General features: G+C 41.4%; 1 protein-coding gene across 4 annotated transcripts in view; it reads left to right on the top strand.

Moving 5' to 3' along the window:
- The window catches only part of PHACTR2 (phosphatase and actin regulator 2), a 141,546-nt gene that overhangs the window by 104,807 nt on the left and 11,081 nt on the right, over positions 1-25,658 (top strand). For 3 of the 4 annotated variants that reach the window (XM_054195144.1, XM_054195143.1, XM_054195145.1), the window contains 6 exons: positions 874-1,032; positions 11,139-11,375; positions 14,975-15,524; positions 16,808-17,007; positions 19,236-19,392; positions 20,480-20,535. In XM_054195144.1, coding sequence (XP_054051119.1) covers positions 874-1,032; positions 11,139-11,375; positions 14,975-15,524; positions 16,808-17,007; positions 19,236-19,392; positions 20,480-20,535 — 1,359 coding nt within the window. The remainder of the gene's footprint in view (positions 1-873; positions 1,033-11,138; positions 11,376-14,974; positions 15,525-16,807; positions 17,008-19,235; positions 19,393-20,479; positions 20,536-25,658) is intronic. The other variant, XM_054195146.1, reaches the window with a different exon arrangement.

The following is a 25,658-nucleotide window of genomic DNA, read 5'->3' as shown; positions in this document are numbered from 1 at the left end:
GCAGACGGAAAGCAATCATTTATATGAACTGCAGGTGGGGTGTGAGCAACATAAGCCTTAGAAATGGCCAGAGAAAAAAATCAGCAGCAATTTTAAAATGCGTGGAACAGAGGACAGAAATTGGTAAATAAGGGAAGAGAGTGAGCTGTTGAGCCAGCAAGAGTATGTAGCATTTTTCAGGAATATAGAGACAAACAGGGAAGAGAAAGGGGTTGTTATCAGGATTGGAAAAAAACCAACCTCATAGCTGAGGTAGTCTGGGTAAGTGAGTAAATTATCATCAGAGCTGGGAAAGAATTTGACTTGCAGAATTCAATAATGGTACGATAACATGATACAGGAAGACCTCGCCTTGGTTCTTAAGACTGGATGATGACTTTGTGACCTATTTTATTCATCAACTGGGCACATATTCTGCGAACTTCTGTCTGAATTCCTGGCTGATTTACCTACTGGGGTGCACCACAGTAGTCCTGCAACTCTGCCCCCGAGTTGTCCAGATTTGGGACCTGTTGGAACACGTTGCAACTCCGTTGTGGTCCATGCACACAGTTCTTTGCTGTGTAAACCAAGATGCGGGGAGAAAAAAAGAACGGGATGCGAATGTGTACAGACAGGAAGCTGGGCCTGAAAACCAACGGGCACTTCCAGGCCCACTACTGCAGAGATGTCCACCCAAAGAACATGGAAGCGTATAAAGTTCCTTTACAGCATTAACTTTTCAGAGCAGCTCTGCAGCCTGGTGATTCACATTTCAGTAAGTCTTTCTGCTTTGCTTCCATGGAAACTTGGAAGCAGAGGGATGCTGTGTGTTGCAAATAGATGCTAAGGAAGCAGTGAAACTCAACAATAGCTTTTTAATTTTCATTTCAGATGGTGACGTAACAGTAAATTTTGAAACTTCAAATGGACACACCATAGCTGTTGGTGAAGAAACCATACAGGAAGAAAATGTGGTAAAAGCCAGTGGAGATAATGGTACTTTATCAGAGAAAGCATCAGCATTGGAAGGAAAAAAAGAAGATCAAAAAGGTAAATGAACACATTCTTCACAAATTGTTTTTCGCCTGCTTAAAACATTAACATGTTCTTCCATTAGCACCGATACATGCTGTGAGTTCTGTTCTGCCACAAGGATGCCAGCAGAACCTGCCGAGAAGATAAGACTTGTGAAACATCAGTATTCCGTCACTGGTAGGCATGCCTTTTACTGTGGATGTAATAAGATCATAAAGAGAAGCACGGTCTGAGCATGAAAATGCGTGCAGGGATGTTCAATATCTAAATTCAGTGTGGGTCTTTCCTTGTAAACATGGGCAAGCTTTGGTTTCAGGTTTTCCTTTTGTGGAAGAAGACATTAAGTGCATATGCATCACCTCGCAATATCATTGTAGAAGTGGCTCATGGGTTGAAAGTTCAAAAATGTTTAAGCCACTTAAAAACCATGTATCATTTTGAAAATAACTTCAGGAGCTCATTCCTGTTGGTTTGCATTAAATCTTAAACACTTGCAGTACAGCTTGTCAGAAACATTCAAGGGCTTATATCACTACCACAAACCGAACCTAGGTCATTTGTGGACAATCTACTTTATGACTATAGGGTTTTCTATAGATTAATTGCGTAAATATTTAGCAGTCCCAAAGACCATGTTCATTTTGTTACATTAACTCAGATCTACCTTGGTAACAAGAGTTTGACTACAAAAAAAGTAAAGATTAATGTGGAATCACAAGATTTGGACCAGTTTTGTTTTCTTTCTCTAGCCCCTTGAATAATCCACCACTTCTTTTCCCTGTCAAAATGTGTTCTTAAATACTATTCCATTTATTGGATTTTCCTAGAGGAAAGAGCAACGATACAAAAGATCAAGAACTTCATGGCTGGCTGGTAGACTGAGCAGCCTTTCCAGTGTCTTCTAGCAACCTCTACCTAGTGATGAATGAGCCTCTGGAGGTTGAGAGGGTCAGTTTGGCTGATACAGAACTTTGAATTCTTCTCTGAGCTATGTAAATCACTTGACTACGTAAAAAGTGGCTGAATGTCCAAGGAGAACTGCCTTTCTTGTGAGATTTCTAGTACTTCCTGTCTCCCAACAAGACAGAAATACAAGATTAGCCTTTTTCATGACATTTAAATACGCCTATCTTTTGGTGCCAACTAGAACCAGATGTGTATTGGGTCAGGGGAAAAGAGTTATAAAAGCCGTGGAAAACTCCTTTAAAATGGTTCAGGTTAACTTTGGGGTTAGATCAGACCACTTATTATTTTATGCATCCCTAAATACAGCTTTTTGGAACTGTCAGGTCTTGGAACTTTTCCTAAGGTATAGGATTTTTTTAGAAATACACATTTCTAACTATGTTGAAATCCCCTCTAGCTGACTTTGCAGAATGTAGAACTCCAGTGAAGCAGGAAAGGTTCAATATCTATTTCAAATGCTTTATTACACTCTGCACTCCCTATATATTGTGTTGACCTTACAGGGAGAAATTAATAATGATTGCTGTACAGGAGTAGACTCAGTACAGAAGAATTTATAGCTATCACTCCAGTCCCTCTCAGAAGATGAAGTATATAGGGAGGGGGGAGAAGGAGAACAAGAAATGAGCAAACTTTGTATTCTAGGCTTCATAGAATGTCAATATGACATAGAGAAGACGCAAAACCCTTCAAGTATACTTTCCTCTTACATCTAAACATAAGTTCTTCTGCACGTGAGTCCCCTGTAAAGGAACAAGATAGATTTATTGCAGAGGAATAGTCTGCCCCAAAAAAGGTGTTAAGAATCAATTCCATCCATCAGCAACGGTGTTACACAGTGCAAATCCAGTACAACTCACTGCATAGTCATTGTGAATACACTTCAGTTATTCTTTATAGCACATTAAGCAAAAAGGTGAGCCAGTCTGTTGAACTCAGTGGAAGAGCAAGGCCCACTGCATCTCACAGATGCATCTCACCTGACAGATTAATCTTCCATGATTTTTAACGGTAGATGCAGCAGGTATGCATTACACCTGCTGGCAGAGCGAGGAATTAACAACCGCAGAGTGGAGGTTCACTAATGCTCACAGAGCCTCAAAATCAGACCTGAAGCAGGAATACCTACCTCACTGTCTTCTGCTTGGACCATAAAAGTGCTGGTGTATCAGGTCACAACCCTCCATCGTGAGAACTGAGATAGTGGATAATGGATGCAAGGCATTCATCTTTAGTGAGGCTAATGTTAGCCTTTTTAGAGTCATGAACTCTTATGTGTAAATCTTGCAGGAAGTTATATACACTTTCCATGTTTATAAGACCTGAAGACAGGATGAATTCCTGCTGTTTAGTAGCACAATGTGCTGCAGTTCTGACTCCAGCTGAATCAAAATGTCCCAAAAAATGCCTCTCAGCCCCTGAAAGTTACGAGGTTATTTTTAAATGCTTTTATGAAATAATGGTAGTCTTTACTTGCTCTCTTGTTCAAGCAGGTCTTGCAAATGGCCTTGTCATATAAATATGATGATGACTACTGGAGCTGGAAGCTTAAAAAAAACAAGTGATGCAGGCACCTTGTGATAACATGGTGAGAGTTGGCAGCAATGCTTGGTAGAATGTGGAATATGTTAGGAGTTAAAAGAAGTTAAAGGAAAAAAGTTGTTTCAGCATGAGCCACAGAAGTATAGAATCAACAGGGCAAACAATAGGCTCAGCCATGCAATGTAAAGAGGAGTTAAGCAGAAGCGAGTGAAGACGACGACCCCTGAGAGCTGTTCCCTCTGCTGCCAGGCAGCTCCATAAACCATGTACCCATCTGCTGCCTGTCAGCTCACAGGTGCCTTTCGTGTTTGGTGAAAAAATTCCCTTTGGCAATTTAATAGTGTAACTGTTACTGTTTGTAGTAATGATGAGATGTCAGTCATCCAAGCAGTGTGTTTAAAAGGAAATTTCTCCTTTATGGCAGGATAATAAAAAGCTGGTGACAGTTTTACATAAAACAGGTAACTGATGAATAAGGCTTTGCAGATGAGAAATCAGAGAAATCTTTTCCCTAGATCATTTTTTCACACTATGTTTGTCCTGAGTTGAGTTCTGAATTCTTTTGTTTTGTTTTGTTTTGACTAAGAAAAGTCACTACCATCTTTTGCAGAAAACAAAGAGCTAAACTGTAGCCATTCTCTGTGAGCACCTTGGAAGGGATAGAGAGCAGTGAGTAGACAGGTGGCACGTCCAAGTACACCCTGGTTGTCTGGGCAGCAGATCGGACTGTTCCATCATGCCAGGGCTCCTGAGCTGTGGCGCTTGTCTGCAGTAGCTTCAGCAGAACCCAGCGCTCCAGGTCGCAGGTTGGGTATGAGCTTCGCAAAGGGGATCCAAGGAGTCTCTCTGCCTCCTGCCCCCTACAGCAGTGTTGGAGAAGACCAAAAGCCACATCAGTAGAATAGGTGTCAAAATTGTTGCTGTTTGCCTCCCTATGTATAGGGACGTAGCTTGCTGATGCAGCATGCATGCTGCACGTTGTAACACCTCCTGGTACTTTATCAGAGCTGCTTTTCTCCTCTCCACCCTCCCAGGATATCTCTAGCACACAGATGTACCAGAGAACCCTGAATTTGTATCTGAGTTCCGTTTTTAAACTTAGGTCTTACTCATTTTTATCACAGCAAGCTAAATCTTTTCATGACTCTGGCAGATACTTTCACATTTCATTGTTACCTTGGGCTTGAAGAAGTGAAAGGCTCAGTGACCGTTAGCAAGATACTGCCTGGAAAAAAGTTGTAAGTTTTGTTTTGCATACCATCCGTCAGGTGTGTTAGATGCTTCTCTGATAAATAATTGCATTGCAGTAAGCCAGAGCTCTGTTGCAAGCCCTGCGGGTGACATGGATCATAAACTTCTGAAGTGTTCCTATGCTGTTTACAGAAGTCCGATCCTCTCAGGTTTTCTCATGTCCTTCAGTGAAAGAAAAAATTTCTAGTCCTGTTTCCAAATGAATTTATAGTTTTTTTCCCCCCAGGATAACTCTAAACTGAGAGCTGGCAAACAGGTCTTAGTATGCTGGGTTCAGAGGTCGTTTCCTCTATACTTTGCCTGCTCTCCCTTAAATCTGCCATTAAATTTAATCTTTTGTTTTTCTCATGGGTAACAAAAAAAGAAGGTTGGAGGCACAAGCTCTGGTCTTATGAGCATGCGTTGCTGCTGACCAACACTTTAGTTTGTCTACCAAGGAATGTTCATCAAAGTCAAATTTTCTTCTTTCTCTCTTCTCAGAAGCCTTTGCTTTATTTCCCTAAAGTGGAACAAACCTTGTTGAATTTAAGATAGTAACCCTCATCTTCCAGGGTCTCGGATAAGAGCCTGCTTTCTCTGAGAAGTCTAATCCTGCAAACCACTCACTGTGAGAGACAAAGCAGACTTTCTTCCCTCTTGTGTGCCTAGCTGGCTTCTTACACTCATGATCTCTGTAGATCATTGATATGAGCACCGTACATAAAAGGGTTGGATCTTTTTTTGCCTGACTCCCAAAGAATCTCTCACTCCAGCTGAGTTATTTGCTGGCTAAACCCAGTTCTTCTAAGAATAGTATATCTTCGATTCATCACCTGAACTATGCAAATGAGGCTGAATCCAAATCTTCTTAAAAGGAAAGCTACTCTAGATAAAGCTGTATTTGGGCAGAGCCTGTCCACTAAAGTCAGCCAGGCTGCTCATGCCAGTAGGCTGACGTGAGAGGCGCAGGCTTTCACCCACAAAAGTTGAGTGGCAGAGGAAAAGTCCTGATTTGTAAAGCTGCTTTTTTGTTTTTTTCTTTTATAAGAAAGATATCCTAATGTGGCTCCAGAAATAAGATTGTAGATGTGATTTTAATGAACTAACCATTCAATTATTTGAACTTCTCTATACAGAAAGTATAAGGGAATGTAGAAGCCTACATGCCTTTTGCTTTCCCAGTCTCCCATAGACTAAGAAATGGTAAAAGTATGCAGCTGACAGTGAAGATGTTTTAGGTATTCTTTCTTGATTTAACAGCTTGCTTTTTACACAAAAGTTGGACAGTTAGCGATGTAAAATGACAGTCAGTGGTTTTTTTCCTTTTCTATCTTGGAAGCAATGTAAAATATCTGAACACAGTTGCTTTCCATCAGACATTACACATGTCCATTTCTCTCCTGTTTTCTACACTGTGTTACAAGACCTCTTGCACACGGTGCTGTTGAAATCATAGAGTAAGACCTGGAAGTCTGCAGATGTACAGATCTGCTCATCCATCTTCAAGAAAGATGAAGTCAAACTTGCAGAGAGAGCTGCAAAAAGCATCGTGAGACAGCTGTTCTTGTTCAGCCTAGCAAAACGGAGCCTGAGAGAGCCTGAGCGCGTTTGATGATTGTAACAAGTTGGTATATAGCCAGGAGAGAGCATGGCTAAAGGACAATGCTGGCACAAGTAGAAAGGAATAAACAGTGGCTTGAAATACATTTAGACTGGAAATTAAAGGAAGCTTTCTAACAATTAGAATGGGTCTTTTCTTGAACAGAATTTTAGTAGCAATAGCAGGAACAAAAAATGGAGCTGGTTACGTCTGAAGTTTTTGAAAGGATTTGTATGAGTTGACCACCTGCATCAGCACAGTCAATGAGTCAAAAAACAAGACAAAAGACACCTTGTCTTGCTCTGTGTCCCATGTTTCTGAATGACAGCTTCTGGGTTTTGATTAATCAAAACACAGCTCTCTGCATAGGCTGGAAAGGAAACTCACGATTCAAAACTCTTACTGAGTTTCATTTAGCAGGAGGTCATCCCGCAAAAGACAACAAATCATATGTTATTTCCAACTTCCATTTTACGTAGTGTTATTCCACTGAGTTGTGCTTGTCTTCCAGGAGAAGGGTGCTTTGCAGTTGATGTAGGTTATATGCTCGTGTTCCAGCACTACTGGTTTTCCATGAGCTAGCTTCACGTCACTGCTCTAGCTGTAGAAACAAAAATACCAGTACTGTATGACAAAGTCCTAGGGTAGAAAAGCTTTGGCCTTCGGTTCCTTAGAAGTTCACAAAAATAAAGTAAAAATTCTTGCGTTATTCAATCCAGTCGTGTATGGCTTCTGAAACTATGCCCAGGATTTTCATAGGTCCATTTGGTCCAGAGTTTGCAAAAGGTCCCACATTTAGCTTCCAAAATGAGTCATCTGATTTTCCAGTGCATATGGCACACTGGCATCTCTCTGAAAGTCTTTGAGATTTGATTGGTCCCCACAAGAGCCGTTGTATACTGAGCACTTTGTAACCCTGACCATCATTTAGGTGTTTGCACGAGAACACAGCTTTCTTAGGAGTCTGGCCCCAATCATAATTTCTGTGAACAAGAAAATCTGGTCTCAAAATGAGCTTTCCTGAAAATCTGGCCTTTGGAAAATTTATTCTAAACATAAGCATATTATTGATCCAAATGCTTAATGAGGCATTAGCATTTGCTTTGCTTTCCTATTTAAAGAGTAATTTATAGGCAGATTGCTTTTACGGCAGATGTCTTGATCAAGGCAGCAGTGAATAAAAGATATTCCTATCTGATGGTCTTTTGGAGACCTTTTGTTAAAAGGTCAGTTCATGATGAACAGATGTCTACATTAAGGAAAACAACAGCATTAAAAATACATTGCAGCTGGTACTGACGTACCTGGGGGGTTGGCTTGAACAAATAGATGGGTCTGAACTGATTCAGATGCCTCCTTGTTTCAGCAAAAGATGCAAAAAAAAAGAGCAGGCATGAAGTCCAAGGGTTCATATTCAAGCAGAATCATGCTAGGGAGGTACAATTACAACATAGTTGTATATTGGGCCATTTACAGACATCAGACCATCCCTGTCACTGTTCAAGATCAAGCCACTGTTGCCATTATCGGTTATTTGTATTACTACAGTACTTATGTATATACCAGGAATTGATTGTAGTGTCTTACATAAGTGCAGAAAAACACAAAAAGGTTCCAATGGACTTGCCGTAAAAGAGAGGACACTGTGGTTAGACACTAAAAAACAAGAGGGGACCAGAGCAGGATAACAAGCACAGTGCTGGCAACCTAAAAATTGTCGGCTTTGTCATCACAGCAGAGGGGAATTTGAGGGAGGACAGTCAGTGAATGTTCACAAAGCCTGAGGGGCGGCAGAGGAAAAGTGATAAAAAGCATCTACTTCAAAACCTGGCTTGTTGCTGGCAAAAGCTGCTATAATGGACTGGTCAGGTAGGAACTGGAAATCTCAAGAGTAAATAAGAAACAAGAGTTTGGGCAGGATGAGACTACACTGAAGGCAGTCAAGTTTATATCTGATGAGATAAAAAAGATTAAGCTAACAAAGATGAAAACAGCAAAGGTAATAAGATGCCAAGGGGGATGATATGGTCAAAGGCAGTCATTTTCACCACAGCTTTCCTCATGTCTATGGCAAAAAGAAGATTCATTGGTCAAGGCCAAGAAAAGGGCATGTACGTAATGAAGGGGCAGTGAAGGCTCGAAGAGAGCTGTAACTGTCTGAGCAGATAGGATGCTGCTGTGCAGAAAGAGTCTGCCAGTCTTTGATATGATGTACATAACAGTATGGAAAAGAGATGTTCTGGATAAAGATGATATCCCAGCGATGGCAAGGTATTTCGGTTAAAATCAATGTTACATAAATTGCCAATTTTAATCACAACTGAAGTCTACAAGCAAGAACTTTGATGAAAATTAACTGTTCCAATTTTGGTTTTCATTTATAGCTTTTAGTTATTTCTCTAAACAAATTTGAAAATTATTTGATTGTCACTAAGATGTGTTTGTTTGCAACTAAGTAAAGATTTAGCCTTATATTTTGTACTTTTTTCATGAATCAGAAGATAAATTCTAATACACATTATATAATCAGTTATATAGTTTAATGTAGATTGACTGATATTCTAAATAATTGCACTGTATTACTTTATGATATGGTGAATGATGTATTTCTTTTTACTAGGTTAACATTCTCTTTTTGATATTTTGTCTACTAATATGACTGGAAACAAAACACAGTAATGGTATATAAGTACACAAGTTTTAAATTCATTCTTATTAGTAAATAAAATTTTAGCATGCTGGACCTATAAGTAAAAGGTATATCAAAGAATTGTTTACACAATTGTTTCTGATCATCATGTGCTTCAAGATCTTCAAAATACAAAATCTTACCTTCTCTTGCAATGTTTGTTATTAGTGGAATTAAACTTTTAAAATGTCATGCTTTTCCAGAATTATATCAGTTTTTCAACTTTGAATGAAGGTAGGTAGAACTTCACAAGGAGATGCTTTTTGCTATAAAAGAGGGGAGCAAAATGTAACAAATATGTATGTTTCTTTCTTCTTCCGAAGTCTTTCTCTCGTCAAGAATTCTTTCTCTGGAAAACTAAGAGGCAGTACAAGAATCTGTACTCAAAAGAATCTGTTTGAAAGCTGTAAAAGGTTGCTATGCAATGCTTCTTGCAAAACACCAGCAAAAACATATTCATCTATAATAGGCTGGAAATAAAGGAGGAAGACACCGGGCAGTTAATATTAATTCCTTCAGTTCATGAGGAGACATATATGTGCATGTTGCTTTTAGTAACTGCAGGTGATGCATTAGGTTCATGTTAACAAGCCTTAAGCCAGAGGTTGAAAAGGCTTTGTTTCCGAGATGAAGAATGTCATTGTTGTCCAACACATTATATGTTTTTCATCTACTAATCTCAAAGTGAAAAGGTGCTGCTTATCTCTTGGGAATCATTGACATGGGAAGGAAGAGAGCAGGGAACAGAAATCCAGATCCAGGAACGGACATTTAATGTGTGTAAGAGCGAGGCTCTAATAGGAACATACTGCAAGAAACAAATTGGTTTCCTCTTGAGTTATAAGAGACTGTTAGGAGTCCTTGCAATATTTGCTTGGCTCCTTTCTTCCCCAGCCATTGTAGTTTTGAGTAAGATGCAAATAAAGCCCGTATGATTCTCGTGGTGTGCTTTTATAATATCCTTTTTCTGGAAGGTTTGGGAAGGCTATCTTGAGACCAAATGGGCACAGAATTGGTGTAATTGAATAGATAAAGATTCCCATGTGGGAACCTTAGCTGTTGCCATCTCAGAACAGCCAGTCTTACAACCATAGCGATTATGTTGCAGATTTTTATGTTGACTATAAACGGCTCACCTACATTACATTTGGCATTAGGCCTGCACTTTTGAAGTGAATTTGCTGGTCATCCCCACTTACCCTTCTTTGGTTTGCAGAGCACACAAGCCAGGTTTCTTTTGGGTGAAGCTAAGCCAAAAGATGCATTCAGGAACTTGTGCTCCCACCACGACTGGGCGTGTAATCTACAGAAGTAGCCTGAAGCTAGTCCAAAGTCAAGTCTCCTGAATTGCACCTTGTGGATATCGGGTCCTCACTGCTGCCTCTTTCACTCTACAGAGCCATTCCTATTGCACAACACAATGTAGATCCAGTCCAAATGCCCGTTGACTAAGGAACTGCTGATTCTTGAAAGTGCAGTCCTGTAACAGCACCCAAAGAGCTTTCAGGAGAGGAGCTCATTCCCATGGCAAATGATATCCTATTTGAATTAGCTTCGTCTCTTTTCTGAAGAGTAGAAATACCCTGGGGAAGATACCCAAAATAATCTGCATCTTAGGAGAAAAATTCAGGGGAAAAATTCAGCTGTATAGCCGTATTTGAACCCGCATCTGAGAGAATGGCTCTGTTCACATTCAGATTCACATGAATCTGAGTTTTATAGCCTGTTGATCTCAGAGGGCTGGAAAGAAGCCGAGGGAATTTGTTAGAGGAGTAAATGACATTTCCCTTGTTTAGTTTGCAGCCAGCAGTCTAGTTGGGGATACTGAGCGTTAAGGATGATCCTTGGACATCAGGAATAGATGAGACTGAGAGAAGTGCTGGGCAAAAATCTTCCATGAGAAGGACCTGAATTGAGATGGGCAGTAATTCTTTTCTGAAATGATACTTCAATAAGAGGCAAAAGATGAAGAAGTCTCTCCTGATTCCCAAAAGCTCAAGCAGCAAAAAGTAGTCATTTGTTGTCAGGCTTGCTGTTGAACGTACGTGGCGTATGTCTGTGTCAGTTGGCTTCTGTTCACTTTCTTATCTATAGAGAGCACTACCGATCCCTGCCCAGAAATACCGGCACCCCATGCTCCACCACTACCCAAGCCTAAGTCTAAATCTAAAAAAGCTCCGCTACCACCAAAAAATGCTATTGCCGCTTCCACCACCACCAGCCATAAGAGTAACGAAGCACCTCATGCTAAAAAAAAGGGAAAGGCTCCTGCTAAGCAGCCTCCTCTCCCACCGCCCAAGCCAACAAGTCACAGTGCAAACCGAGAAGCTGGTGAGTACTGCACAGGCAGTGCCAGTTACAGTGGGTGCATGTGCATGGGGGTGCTTGGCTTGGTCGTACGATAACTTCTGCCTTTGTACATAGCAGTGTCACTGAAGGGCATGCCATGGATGTAGCTACCTTCCTGCTGAGCTCTGGTTTTGCTGTTTGCAAACATCCCAGAGAGCGGACAAATCACTGTTTAATGAACTTATGCACAACACCAAGCACATATATTGAATTCCCAGCTCAAGTGTGAATGCCGGCAACAAAATGGCTCAGAGAACTGCTGAAGACTCAGCAGGAAAGAAAAAGGTGACTTCTGAAACCAAACGTATGAGTTGCCCCAAAGTAAAGCCACCTTGGTATTGCTGTAACTTTCTGCTGGGAACATGTACTATTCTGATTAATTTGACAAGATTACAGGATCTCAAAGAGGTAAAGGATAAAATCCTGAAGATGTCTTTAAAGACTGTTGAGTAGCAGTTGTTTTAGCTGAAAAATAAGAATTATAAGTCATTGGAAATGGCCAGCCTGAGCCGGTTGATGGTTTACTGTGATTCTAAATACGCACTGGAAATGGAAAATGTCCACCATCAGGCATGCAGCAGATGTGTTTATCACTACTCCTTCAAACCAGAATTCAGCAGTGATGCTAGATTAAAGATTATAGGTAGCTGTTCTCAAAGTACTGATCTTGAGTTTGAATGGTTGTAATTTAGACTATGACCAAAATGAAAACATGCAGATATAATTTGAGCACAAGCAGTATTATGATGAATGGACTGTATATATGCAGTGGCCAACTTATACAAGCTTTGTGTTTTCGATCCTCTGTCAGTCTTTCAAAGCCCTTCAGCCCCTCCAGTTTTCTCTCCAAGTAAACCTCCATAGCTTGTACATTTTGGCATGTTTTGTATTTGAAGCACACAGAAGAGGGCTGTTTTAAAACATTGCTAGAGTTACAATAATAACTTTGCCATAAAATATCCATTAACTTGGTATTAACTGTCCCTACTACATCAGACAACCACAAGAATAAATATTTTGAAAGCCCCAAATTTGCTGCTTGTATTTCACATTCAGCTGGAAAACTCAGTTCTTCCCAGGTGAAGGAGCCTTATAACAGCAGACTTTTCAGAAATAAAACAACCCATCACATAAAGAAATTATTAGACCAATGGTCGGTAACAAGCTCTCAGGTATCTCAGTTCTTAAATTAAAATACATTCAGATTCCAGATTTGTCTCTTAGTAGCCGTGCTGAAATTTTATGCGATGCTTGAGACCATATGGGTATGAAATTTATCAATATATTCCTTATATAAAATAGTACATATTCTGCTGGCAATTTCTTCCAACATTAGGCACGTTGTGTTCATTTGAAGGGCAATACTTAATAAATAGAGCTGATCGGGTCAGTATTTAGTACAAGAGGTTTATCAGATCCTCATGAAAGTGAACACATGATACAGCCAGTGATCCAGTCCCATGAAGGAAAAGAGGAATATGCGTAACAACAGAGCCCTGGCTCTCCTGAGGGCACCACAGTAGGTTTCCAAACAGAAAAAGTGGAGTTGGGAGAAGGGGGGACTTAAACGTAAGCATGGACTTGTGCCAAAAGGCAAGTAACAGCCATGAAATTTTTCATTTAAACAAAATTCAAATATTCTACTGAAAAAGAGGCATGACAGAAAATTGTCAGCCAGCCCAGTGAAAATCAACAACAGCAATAGCACTTTTGACCCACGTGAGAGTGTAGGGGGGATTTTCCCTGGGAGAAGTCTTTGAAGTTGCTGTATCTAATTGCAGGTCCAGAAGGGTTCTGAGAATAATGCAAGGGGTTTTTTTTCAATGCAAACATCTTTTGACATTTTCCCAGCAACAATTATAGCGTGGCTGTATATTGGTATTATGTTGGCGTTCTTAAGTGTAAGCATGTAACTGGTTCTGTTGACCTCCAGCCTATGTTTAAGTGCTTTGCTGGATCAGAACCAGAGCCCTTTCTTAATACCATCCACTTACTCAGTAAGGTTTCTGCTAAATAATGTGCAGGTTGGAGCCACCATCTATTTCCACTGCAATTACGAGCTGCTGCCTATACCATTTCTTTGCTTCCTTTTGTTTTGGCGGTAAGTTAAGTCAGTGATTTGCAGTTGATGTGGATGATTAGTGCAGTTACCAGTGGATTCTGTACTGTGCCTTTTACCTTGCAGCACAAAGAGGGACAGTGGTTTGCCTGAAGTCATGAGTTTCTGTGGATTTTTGCAGATGTACTGAAAGCCCTCACAGCATTCTAAATGTTTATAAACCGTAACACGCAGCTACAGAGGAGAACAGTGTAACGTGTCTTCTGAATTATTTTCCATCTTCTTTGAGGCTGAGAACAGTCTCACTGTGAAAGCTATTTTTATATTGTGAGCTTTTTATGGCCAGTATCTGTATTTTGGTTCTATCCTAATCTGCTGGGGTTTTGTTTTTATTTAAATGCTTATAAGTAAAGTAGGCCTTTCAGCAGATTTCTGTTACAGATTTCTGTTTTACTCAGTAAGCTTAGCCGCAAGGCTGCTGTGCAGCTTTATAATGCTTTCATTTGTTCTCTTGAGGCTAATGCGTTTTTACTACAGCAGAAGTGTTTGAGTTGGATGCATTTTGATGAAAAGGACTGAATCGTTAAGACGGTTGTCATTTTTATTGCTTTTTAAATGAAAGTCAGAAGTCTGAAGCTCCCAGTCCAGATGATGGGCACATCAACACAGCAATGAGAAATGTGACTGGAATGCACATGGGCATGCAGGCTAGCTGAAATCCCTTGCAAACTTGGGCATTGAGACATACATGCTTCAATATAGTAAGTAGCACAGGATTAAAAACAACATCACTGGCCAGCTTGTACAGCTAAAAACCTTGTGTCGCTACGTTTTCAAGGCTACCTGAGTTGATTATTGGTAAGATGAAGACCTCCAGTGCCTCCTTCCTTCTGGAGATCATTTGTGCAGAGTGAGATCAGTGGTTTCTGTCTCTGTTTTATGGACATGCCCAGCTGGACCTGCAAGTACATCTTGTTTTGCTGTCCTCTGCTGCTTGGCATTAACTAGGAGCACACCATTTGCAATAACATTGTGAAAGGTAATTAACTGATATCTGTAATGGTCCTGAGGTGTTTATTGAAAAGCATAGGGAAAATCATGGTGTTCTCCTAGAGCTTATATCAAAAATTCACATTACAGAAAAGGTTGGGCAGTTTTCTCTGTCTGGTAGCACTTTTTTTTTAAACAGGGCACTAAGCACGTAGTGGGCTTTTTCGATAATGTCCAGGCAAGTTGTAAAGGGCCGATGCAGAATGCTAGAATCAAACTCACCCATTCGTGAGGCTGATCCCCTCTGCTGTTCTTGGGCAAGTATTCATCGTTTCAGTTTTTCCCACCTCAAAGGTGAAATTTGAGCTGCAACATTTACTCGTCTCAGGCATATAGATGAAGGATTGTAGAAGTATCAAGTGTGACTTTTTCATTTTCAAAATATCAGCACATGTGAAACCGTGCAGAAAGAACAGTGCAAAAATAATATAGTTGCCAAGACTGTAAAATGCTTTATCTTTCCTTATTTTAGCTAGTTCCTCTCATGCAAAAAAACCACCAGTCTCCAAGTCCTCTTCATCACCATCTCCTTCGTCCACATCATCTCATCCCAAAGCCTCTAAGGAGACTTCCAGCAAATCGGGCACATCAGGGACTCCCAGGGGCAAGAAAAAACCTGGGAAACAGTCAGCCCCACGAACAGCACCGGACGGGGCTGCTGCTTCCCCCTCGGGTGCCACAGCCAACAGGTCGGAAGCAAAGGCAGAAAAACCTGAGCCTCAGCAACCTTCCATAGTGATTTCCGAAACGGAGGACACAGAGCAACTGAGCAAGCTCGTCGTGCCCCCTCCTCCCACTGCTGCTCCTCCTCCACCTCCACTTCCACCTCCTTGTCCCGCTGCGGCCGCTCAGCCCACTGTCTCCTCAGATGCCCAAGATGTGTCAGACGGCTGTGTGGCAGGGCCAGCTGTCCCCGGCTCAGATGCTAAACCTCTTCTCCAGACTGAGCATGGCACAGACGAAAGCCTGAGCAGTACGGCCCCAGACAGCGGCCCAGATGCTAGTGGAGAAGACACAAAAAGGTAAGATGTTATGGCTGTCATGGGTCAGTGGTAAGACCCGCAGCCAAGGCAGCCACGTTTCTTCTCGTAAGGGACACTGGGTGCGTGGGGATCTCTTCTGTTTCTTCTGCTGACTGGTAACAGTTTGTGTCCTGTTCTTGGAGGCCCAGGGCAGCGTTGCATCCCAGCACAATTTGTTCTTTGCCAATGTCTTTGAGCCATTCACCTGCAGCACCTCATGTTTCCCCAGAAGGTCATTGCTCATAACCTGCCTCCTGCATCGTTGCGTGGCTTGTTGTGACCACTGCAGTCAGCAGTTCAGCTGGTAGCTGATAACATTTTTATTTCCCTCTCATAAAGGCAAACAAGAAAAGATGCTGAATTACAAGAGGGTTTTACTTTTTGTGGGGATATCATTAAATATCTCACTGCTAAAGCTCTCGGTTCAATAGCTGAATTTACTTGCAGCCTTGAAAATGACAGTTTCAGGCTTTGGTTAGTAGGTGTTCGGTCTGTCACTGCCTAATAGCTTGTCTAAGTGTCAGATAGTATAAAATCTAGTCAAGAGCAAGTCATAAGTACATTTTTAAAGCAAAATAGTTGTCAGCGAAAAAGAAACTGGCTTATCAATCTGTCTTTTCCCTGCCACGAGAACCAGCATCTTTCGTAACAACCCAAGAGAGTTTAGTCTAGATGCCAGTGTCCCAGAGACTTTCCTTTAAATTCTTGCTGGTGTCTCTGTACCAGCATTACGTTCCTGTGCTGCTTCTCCCCTTACTCTTCCCTTCCTTTACATAAAGATTTTCCCAAGACAGAGGGCACTCTGCTGCTGATTTCCATGTTCATCAGTGATGGACATGAACATTTGGACTCGACAGCAGTAAAACTATATTTACAATAAACAGAGTTAGGCTTCCAGAACATGAAGCTTTTCACTCCCATCCACTCCTCAGCTCGCTCCTCTCACCCCCAACTTTATGAGTTGTTTTTCTCTTCTTAGTAGCTTTTATGTACTATTGGTCCCATCCCACAAGAAATAAAAAAGACATTAGGATTTTTCTTTATACAGGCTTTGCAGCATGTCATCCCAGACTGTTTGCATCTTTTTTCCTAACGTACATACATACAGATATGTATATACATACACATACTTTGTATATGTTTTATGTATGTATGTTTTTTAGAAAGAGAGAAGTTTGAGTAACAGAACTTTTGTTTTCATATGTGGTTATACAGCCTTTCTCCCATTTGTGTTCTGTGCTGCTTGCATTAATGTGACGCCGTGTCTGCTTCTGAATTAACAGCTTGGCTACCAAAGAAGACCAAGAAGCGGAGGCACCCGACCAGGCGCACTCTGAACCGTCGGAGGAGGCTTCTGACACTGCTGCCCCTCCTGAGAGTGAAAGTAGCCGAGAGAGCCACAGCAGTGACTCAGACTCTGACGGACCGATACTGTACACAGATGATGATGATGACGACGATGATGATAATGCGAGTGCTGAAAGTAAGCCCCTGACAAGAAGGGTGTACTAGGAAGGGGTGGCCACCTTTGGGTATATCTAATATACGTTTGGCCTGGGCTGGCTGAGAGAGCCTACTAAGCTGCTGTGATTGCATCCAGATTGCTAACTGGAGCTTACTGGTTGAGTGCAGTCCAAAGACATCTACACCCAGAAAGATTTTGTGCCGCTGCCTCCATTAAATTGTGGCCTTCAGGAGAGCAAAGACTTTGGGATGGAGCTGCTACATCAGTCCATGGGTGATTCTGTTCCAGGATCTGGTTCTCTGGCAGGGCATCCCACCAAGAAGTTGCAGGCTACCTTTTGCACATTGTGTTATGTGAGCGTGCCTGACCCATGCTAGTGCAAAGTGAAGAGAGAAGGGTATGGCTGCACAGGATGGTTTTAGATGATTTAATATGTTACCACTACTGAGAAATGTGTCCCACTTCTCCCAGACAATTGTGATGAGAAACCTGCTGGGGCCCATGCAATGGTGGGAGCAGCTCAAGCATTGCACAGATGGGAGTGAAGGTGGGAGGAGCAGGTTCAGGAGAACATGAGGATGGAACAAGGTCTCAACATTAGTGCATCAGCAAGCCATTGATTTGGTTTGCCCATGTAATTAGCCTCTACTGTTAAAGCACCAGTGTAGCTTTCAGCTGAATTGCGCTAGAAATCCCAGAGTTTCTTGTGGGAGTAACAGGCAGGGGTGGACAACAGAGGAGGCCCATCAGTCAGCAGCTTCACCATCTGAAAGTCATTTGTTCCTCTTTGATCAGGGCGTTTTTAAGCATTGGAGCACCTTAGCAGACAGAGCAGATCCCAGTGGATTACTTCTAAGTTTACAGCTTTGAAATTTCATCTGGGGTCATGGCTGTATCATCACCATATATCATTTGGCAAAAGTCCTTGCTGCTGCTGAAGGGGGTTGTGCTGCCTGCCTTCTGCCTCATCCCTGCTCCCAGCTGTTCCTTTTTTCCTTAGGCCAGCGCTCATTTTTGGTTTTGCAGTGGTGGCTGATTTTCTGTAGAACCAGTTCCCTGATCCAGCTTGCCGCATGGTCGCACCTTTGCTGGAGTGAAGGAGGTGGCAGCAACAACCTGTCAGGGTTAGAGAGGAGGGCAACCCTACCCCTACCACCTGCAGGGTGGCCTTATGTCAGAACAAAATGACCATCAAACCATGGCTTGAGAGCCTTGCCCACAGCTGTTCAGGAGCAGGTGCTTCTCTGTGCTTAGTGAAGAAGACCTGAACACGAAAGTGCTGTGTACTGAAGGAGGGGTGAGGGAAAATGAATGGTCCTTTTTTTCCTTTGACACTGGATGGATGCATTTTTCCTTAGACGCTCTTCCTAGATCGAGAAGCTGAAGTCTTCTGCAGTTCTGCTTTTGGTTTGAATATGATCCAAAGTGGTAGCAACCAAAAATTCACGTATTCAGACAGCAGCACGGTGGCTGATGAGAAGTGAGCTCAGAGCCTGTGGTCTTCCCAGGCTGTCTAATGTCATGAAAACCTGCCAACCAAGGACAGATGTAGCACCCTCAGTCAGAATATCAAGACACAAGGGGAGGACTAAAGATGAAAATACTCTTCCTTCCACAGCTGGATGAAGCTAACACTGGCACAATTGCATGGCCCTTGTCCCTTCTCTGTCTGTTTTATGGATAAACAGATGCTTCAGTGCCGGGGAGGTCCTGTCTAGGTTACTTTACAAGCACTCAGAGCCCTTTTCTAAAGTGTATATTTTCCTTTAATTTACAAATTAGTTAAAGATGAAAAGCACTATACAAGAACTAAGTGGTATTAGATTAAAAAAAAATAAAATTGAAAGAATGAGGGAAAAGATGAGAGAACAAGACTAAACCATTTAAGGCTGAAGAAAAAGAGCAGCAAGTTGCTAAATATACTGAGTAGATAAATAAACCAACCTGTAATGTATCAGACTTCAAAGACACTTTTGTCATTTTTATCCCATCACTTCAGAGATGACAAGTGATGTTTGTAAAACTCCTCTATCAATTTGGCTGGTAGCTTTTTCATCCAAGCCTTTCAGCTTTTTTATTGTTGTGAAATGAGCTAAAACTATTTTTTCTTTTGATGTTAATTAAAATTCCTCTCCTGCATATGGGAACGAGGCTGCTTTGGGGAGGTATTAAAGTTCTTACTCAGAGATTGTGTCTGTAACCTAAGCATGAATGAACTAAATCTACCCTTCTCCTCCTTTCCTCAGGCTCTTTGGCAAGTAAAATTCGTCGCAGGGATACTCTTGCTATCAAACTTGGCAACAGACCATCTAAGAAAGAATTAGAAGACAAAAACATCTTGCAGCGTACATCTGAAGAGGAGAGGCAGGAAATCAGACATCAGATTGGAACGAAGCTAGTGAGGTATCAGCGGTGGGGTAAATGTGGTTTCACTGGGCGGAGGTGGAGGAAGAGAATCCAGAACACTGGGTTCACGTTTTAAATGCAGCCCAATGTGTGGCGCAGGATCTTTGTGGTACAACTGCCTGGAAAACAGTATTTTTATTTCTCAAAAAACTTAAAATGTCAGTTCTGCAAGAAACAGATCTGAGAGCTTCTGGGTTCTGGGGTTTTTTTGTTTTTGTTTTTCAAAAGAGGAAGAGAATAAGAGTGACTCCAGAATAATCAATGCCATGGTTCAAGCTTTTTCTCACGTTGGTTAGCAGGGACTTGCACTTGAATATCCCCATCTTGGATGGAGTAGTAGTTCCTGACAGACAGAGCATGCCTGTGCGCGTTCGGCCCTCCTCATCCTCCTCCTGCTCCCTGACTCCTTCATTATTCATGTGCAAAATTAATTTTATTGATGAAATTTTTCTTGCTCTCTTTCTCGAGTGAACAGGTGAACCCGTTTAGTAAACACAGAGAATATCAACTATGTTCTCCGCTATACAAACCAGAAAATTAATGTCTCGAGATATTTTTTTTAATGGCAGTTGTTATATATAGGTAACTAAAATTAACTTTCAATTAAAATTCCCAGTTGCATTGTATATACAAATCAGTGGGGAATGCATAGCTTATGTTGTGTTAAAAAAAAAAGAAAAAAAAAGAATAGGATTTGCATTCAAAATATCTGAGAATAATCTTACAATAGCAAAATTTATCATAATTATGGTGCCAGGGGACAAAAAAGGTTTATGAACTCGTTCATAAAATTCTACCTGTAAATGAGGAATTTTAATTTGCTGGTACAATTTCTGTAATGTTATGCAACTCTCAGTTATTTATGTGTTGGAGTGGCAATAGTACACCTTTTAAAACAAATGGCCCCTCGGTACTGTGGTTGCAGGCACAGTTATTATAACTGTGTCTGGAAATTACCTGTGTTGTTGAATACCTCTGATGGCAAAGAATAGCATGGCCATATGAGAAACACCTTTTAAGCTGTATTGCAAATCAAAATGTGTTCTTTGGATCTGGTTTTAAATCAATCACTTTGTTCTTACAGGAGACTTAGCCAGAGGCCTACAACTGAAGAGCTGGAGCAAAGAAATATCCTAAAGCGTAAGTATTTTATTCAGATTTCAGCTAGTATTTACTTAGAAAGTGAGCATATGTTGGATTCATATGGAAGCCTGTCATTGTTGCTCTAGTGTTAGAGCCATAACTGGAGTGAAATTATGTTACAGAAAATAACGTGTCAACGCTAGATCTATATACTAACCTGTAACGGTAGCTGTGACAATTGCATATATTCAAGATGCTGAATTTTGCTTGTCTTAATCCCACTTCTTGAAGCTGGTCCCAAAGACCAGGAATGACTTCGATACCCCTTAGAAGTAGTTCAAGGCTGTTTAAACTTTCGCCTAATTTTTATGAGGAAGAGGAGGAGGAGGGAATATCAGTAGGAGGCAGAGGTGGGATATAAGGGCAGAGGTTGGAAGGTGGAGTAGAAAGAGGAAAGGTGAACTGTTGAGGAGAAAGTGAATAGGTATATGCCAACTACTTCAGCCTGATGGCCTCCATATCCACTTCTGACATCTGCTGTACTGAAACTTGCATGAGACGTTCTCACTGAATATCTTCCTATTGATTTAATCCTTCCTCAGTATCCCTCTTGAAAAATTTAGGTATATAATTCAAATAGTCAGGGGCAGAGGAATGAAGTCCACTGGATGTTTACCTGCTATACCTATTCTCCCATTTACTTATGTTGGGTTTGTTCTTAGGCTGGCAAACACTTCAGAACAGGCATTTTTTGTCTTCCTTTACGAATCTTTCCATAATATGGATGCTACCTAAGCACATACCATAACAGTTGTTATGCCCAGCTCCTCCAGCCCAGCATGGGTAGCTAGTACTTGATGCTTAAGTAGAAAAAATAAATGAAGAAAATGCACGTGGAAGCATTTCACGCACAGCAACAAATCCAAAACCCCATCTATTCTTAAAGTATAAGAACTTTCCATGCTTGATGTAACTGAAAGAGCAGGTATAATGCCATTATTTCCAACAGTCATTCAGAACAGTTGGAGTTCATCTGTGCCACGCTGGTGCACAGCATGCTAATGGAAGAAAGAAAATGGTCTGTCTACCTGACAAAGTCCATGGACTGATCCCTCTGTCACCTGCTCAGGCCAGCAAATCAAGGAGACATAGAAATTATTGGCTTTCAGGCAAGCATACATGCCAATGAAATCCTACTGCTGTTGTCTACGCTCTCACAAGCCAAATAGTGCCATGTCTTATCGAAAAGTGAAGCTACAGTTCATGCATTATGGTGTGCAGGAGAAGGTTCAAGGGACTCCTGTGCAATTCGTAATGTGAACAGACTTTCTAAGACTATAATTTCTGAACCTATAGACTGCATAGATAAATAAAGATAAAATCTGAAATATGAACAGTTTTTTGTATGATAAACTGCTCACACTGGCCTATGTGAGGACGGCAATTCCAAAACATGTTTGGTGGACCAGGATACCGCCACTGAGCTGGGAGCACCAGCTGGGCTTCCTTGCTGCCCTCTCTGTCTGGCTAATCTCTAGATAACTAATCTAGCAACAAACCTGCGATGTATTTAATATCCCTTTTGCCATTGTTTATTCCATTCACTGATTTTGCAGTAAGTAGCTCAAGACTGGAAAGCAGTTAATAGATTTCTTCTCCTGTTTCAGCTTGTTTACTTTAAGCTTTTGGCAGCGTACCAGGCTTTGCACTCAATGCCTCCCGCCGTCCTCTCCTGCTGCTGACGGGGGGCTGTCTTAAAGAGGCAAAGGAGAGCAAGAAAGGAAGGCTGGGAAGCAGCATTATAAATCACAAAAAAAATGGCAGCGTCGTTGAGAATCCAAAATTGCATTTTGCTCATCACCGAGATATAAAATATTGACAGTGGTGGGTAAAAAGCAAAGTGAACCAAAGCAAGCCGAGGTTTGTGGTGGCGGTCTGACTCAAAGCCCTTTCAGGGTGCAAGTTAGCTCTAAGGCAGTCATATTATTTATCAAAGTTATTACATTCCCTTCCTGTGGATCATTAGAAAATGTTTACATCTCTTAAATGCCTTTGGTGTTGTAGGCAGCTTTTGTGAATAAGTTGGGATTTCTTTCATAAAGCTTCCTTCCTCCTATTTTTAAGCAGTGGATGGGGAGAAGGGGTTATATTATTGCATGTATGTAAACTGCAGCTAAGGGAAAGTATTGTTTTGAGTAATATTTATCAGACTTCAAGGTTACATTAAGTGGTTAAAGGTCTAAATGTTTCTTTCAGGATTAAGTTCAGCCCAAATCTTTTAAGAGGTTCAGAAAAAGTCCCTATTTTTTTCTTTTTTTTTTTTTTTTGTATTTCCAGTTAGTGAGGAAATCTGTCTTGCAAGAAGTTTTGTTTTGATAATATTTCCAGATAAACCAGTTACTGAAAATCCTGTGACTGAGCACGATCGCAGGACATCGCAGGCGGATTTATATAAAAACAATTTGGATAAAACTATCCAGACTTCTGAGTCTTCCCACACTAAAACAAAGTTACGATAACTCAAGAGTCCACTTGAAGGAATAGATAAAGCCCTGTGTTTTTAATAAAGACAGGTTTCCCGTGTACTGGTTTTAAGCCAGTAGTATTTATAGTATTGCATTATGGCAAAGAAACTTTATTCTTCCAGGAATGTCGGATTAAGATATCTGTATTTTTTCCTGGATTTCTAAGGGGCAGTGAACGTCTTGTACTGTGCACCTGCATGCCTGCCAGTATGGCTTTGTGAAAAACAGGGTTTAGCTCTTGATGCTAGTTAAGGAATATTAATCTTTGCCTGTAAAACCAGGGAAGAGAAACCGCTTTGTGTGTTCCAGAGCTCTGCAAGAGGCAAGAGCTTTGTTTGTCTTTTCTCTCTCTTTCCCTAGCAAGCCCACAGAGAAGTCTAAACATAGCTAATCCCATAGGGACACAATGGAAAGTTCAGTTTTACGCTCCAGGAGTACTTTCTGGTCAAGAACGGAGCAGTCCTCAGGCAGAACAATTTCTCTCTTCTCTTTTCACCTTCTGCTATGAAACAAACGTCCCACAGAACAGAAGGTGAACAGATTTAGTGTGGCAAAAGTTGCAGGAGCAGTAATGTATAGATGCCAGGGAAGCTGTTTGTTTGGCTTTGACTGGTGGATTGTTTTAATTTGAAGTGGTGCTAAACAAAATTGTTCCAGTTAGGAGTCAAATCCCAGTTTGACCTCCTAGGAGCTGCAGGCAGGGATGGAGGGAAACCATAGCTTTGCAGAGGTCTAACTGGAGACTCCTGCAAGCAAAGGGCGCTTGCTGGGCTCGTCCTTTGCCAGTACGGCAGCAGCAGGACATCTGAGGAGGGGACTTGCAGCTGGGAACGCTGTGTTTATATTTTCTTTCTCCACATCACACAGATGAGATCTGCTTCTAAGGTGGAAAGCAGTCAGAAGTGTGTTCCCGTGCATTAACGTGTTCCTGTTTGGGCAAGCGATTCAGTTCATACCTGCAGCTAAAACGTGGCCCTCCAGCTGGAATCTTCCACACCACCTGAAGGAAGCAGGAGAACCAGACCCATTATTTTTAGCACCACACATCTTCTTAACTTATTAAGGCAACTTTCAAAACTTTTGCCTTAAAAGACCAAAAATACATAGTAGGTGTTACTGTTGATAGGAATTTGTATCAGGGCAATGTTTCTGTAACACCCAGCTTAAAGCAACACTCGCCCAGTAGGCTGGAGGTGGGAAATAGTTGCTTTAGGTACGAGTCAAGCGTACCTAAAGGCCATAGACGGAGGGCCGTTTGTCAAACAGCAGATTCAGTATATGAGCAGCAGCCACCAGATTTCAGTCCCTTTCCTTTAGCTCTTGAGTCTCCTCTTTGAATAAAACTAAACTTGAATGTATAAACCATGTCCTGCCCCCTGACCTCTCATGCAGAAGACTCTCTGTTCCCCATGGCTTTGATCCCCACCTTCTTTGTCCAGGAGTGAAGGAAGCTCCTGATGCCTCCTGTTGGAGTTGTCCTCCAAAAGCTGGGCTTCCAGCTCTCCTTGATGGCCTGCTCCAGGACGTGCCTGGACCCTTAGCCCAGCAGCTAAGATGATGGCCTTGCTCATCTCCCATTTCTAGGTGGATTCCCAAGTCCAGCCATCCCTTCGTGCAGTCATCTGCATGCTGGGTCCTCAGCCCACAGGGCGGCAGCTTCACAGCTTGGAATAGGCAGCTAACCTCCGACCTTCGTAGAAGTCCAGCTCAACTTTTTTGAGTTATTTTATCCTCCCCCAAACTATAGAAAAACGGTATTTCAGGTGCTGTTGGTAATTGTTTCTTAAAGTAAGAATCAAGCAGTGTGAGCCCCTGTTTCTTACATCGGGCAACTTATTGCTGCTTCTTAGGAGGTACAGTGGTTTAGATAGCAAAGAAATGTCACGGTATGAATAATGAAGAATGTATTTTGCAAACTAAGTTAAGGAAAAGGCAGTGATGTGTATATCCAGCTGCATTTTTTCTGCTGTGTCTGCTGCTGGAGAATTCCTGAGACTTAAGCAACTCAGTTCATGAAGGGACAGATTTTTTTATGTCAAACCATTCCCAGGTGACTGGAACCCCAAATTAATAGTTTGTGTTTAATTACCTCAGTTACTACACCTATTGATTGCAAAGACTGTATGTTTAAACAAAAGCCTACCAATGATTTACCTGTCCTAAAACAGCTAGAGAGCTTTTGATTTTGTTAGGTGAAGATGTTATTAAAAGAATTCTCATTTGAAGATATAAGTCCTTAAATGCACTCAACTTGTTTATTGATAGATATATTAATAAAAATTCTTATAATGTAGATCAATCTTTAACTCTCCATTCTTCAGGTTTAGTCAGCTTACAGTTCCCCTATGGAAAGAGGCCATCCATTTCCTCACTGTTTAAGAGAAAAGCTATTAATAAACGATAAATTACATTCACATTTCAGTATCTCAGTAAAATCACCATCACCACTAGATACAACTTAATCCTGGCAGCAAGCCTGTGCGATTGCATCTTGCTGATGGAAACCTGGGGCTGGTGTTGGACAGAGCAGGTCTTGGACTGGCATCACCTTTTTCCTACTGTAACTTTCTTCTTTTTCTTTTTTATCATTTGTTCCTCTTCCCCTTTCAGAGACTCAGAGCAAACTTTTTTCTTGACCCGTATGAATAATTAGAC

The sequence above is a fragment of the Rissa tridactyla genome, chromosome 3, assembly GCF_028500815.1.
Source record: "Rissa tridactyla isolate bRisTri1 chromosome 3, bRisTri1.patW.cur.20221130, whole genome shotgun sequence".
NCBI lineage: Eukaryota > Metazoa > Chordata > Aves > Charadriiformes > Laridae > Rissa > Rissa tridactyla.
Note: the sequence above shows the minus strand (reverse complement) of the source record. Positions and strands in the feature narration are given on the sequence as shown.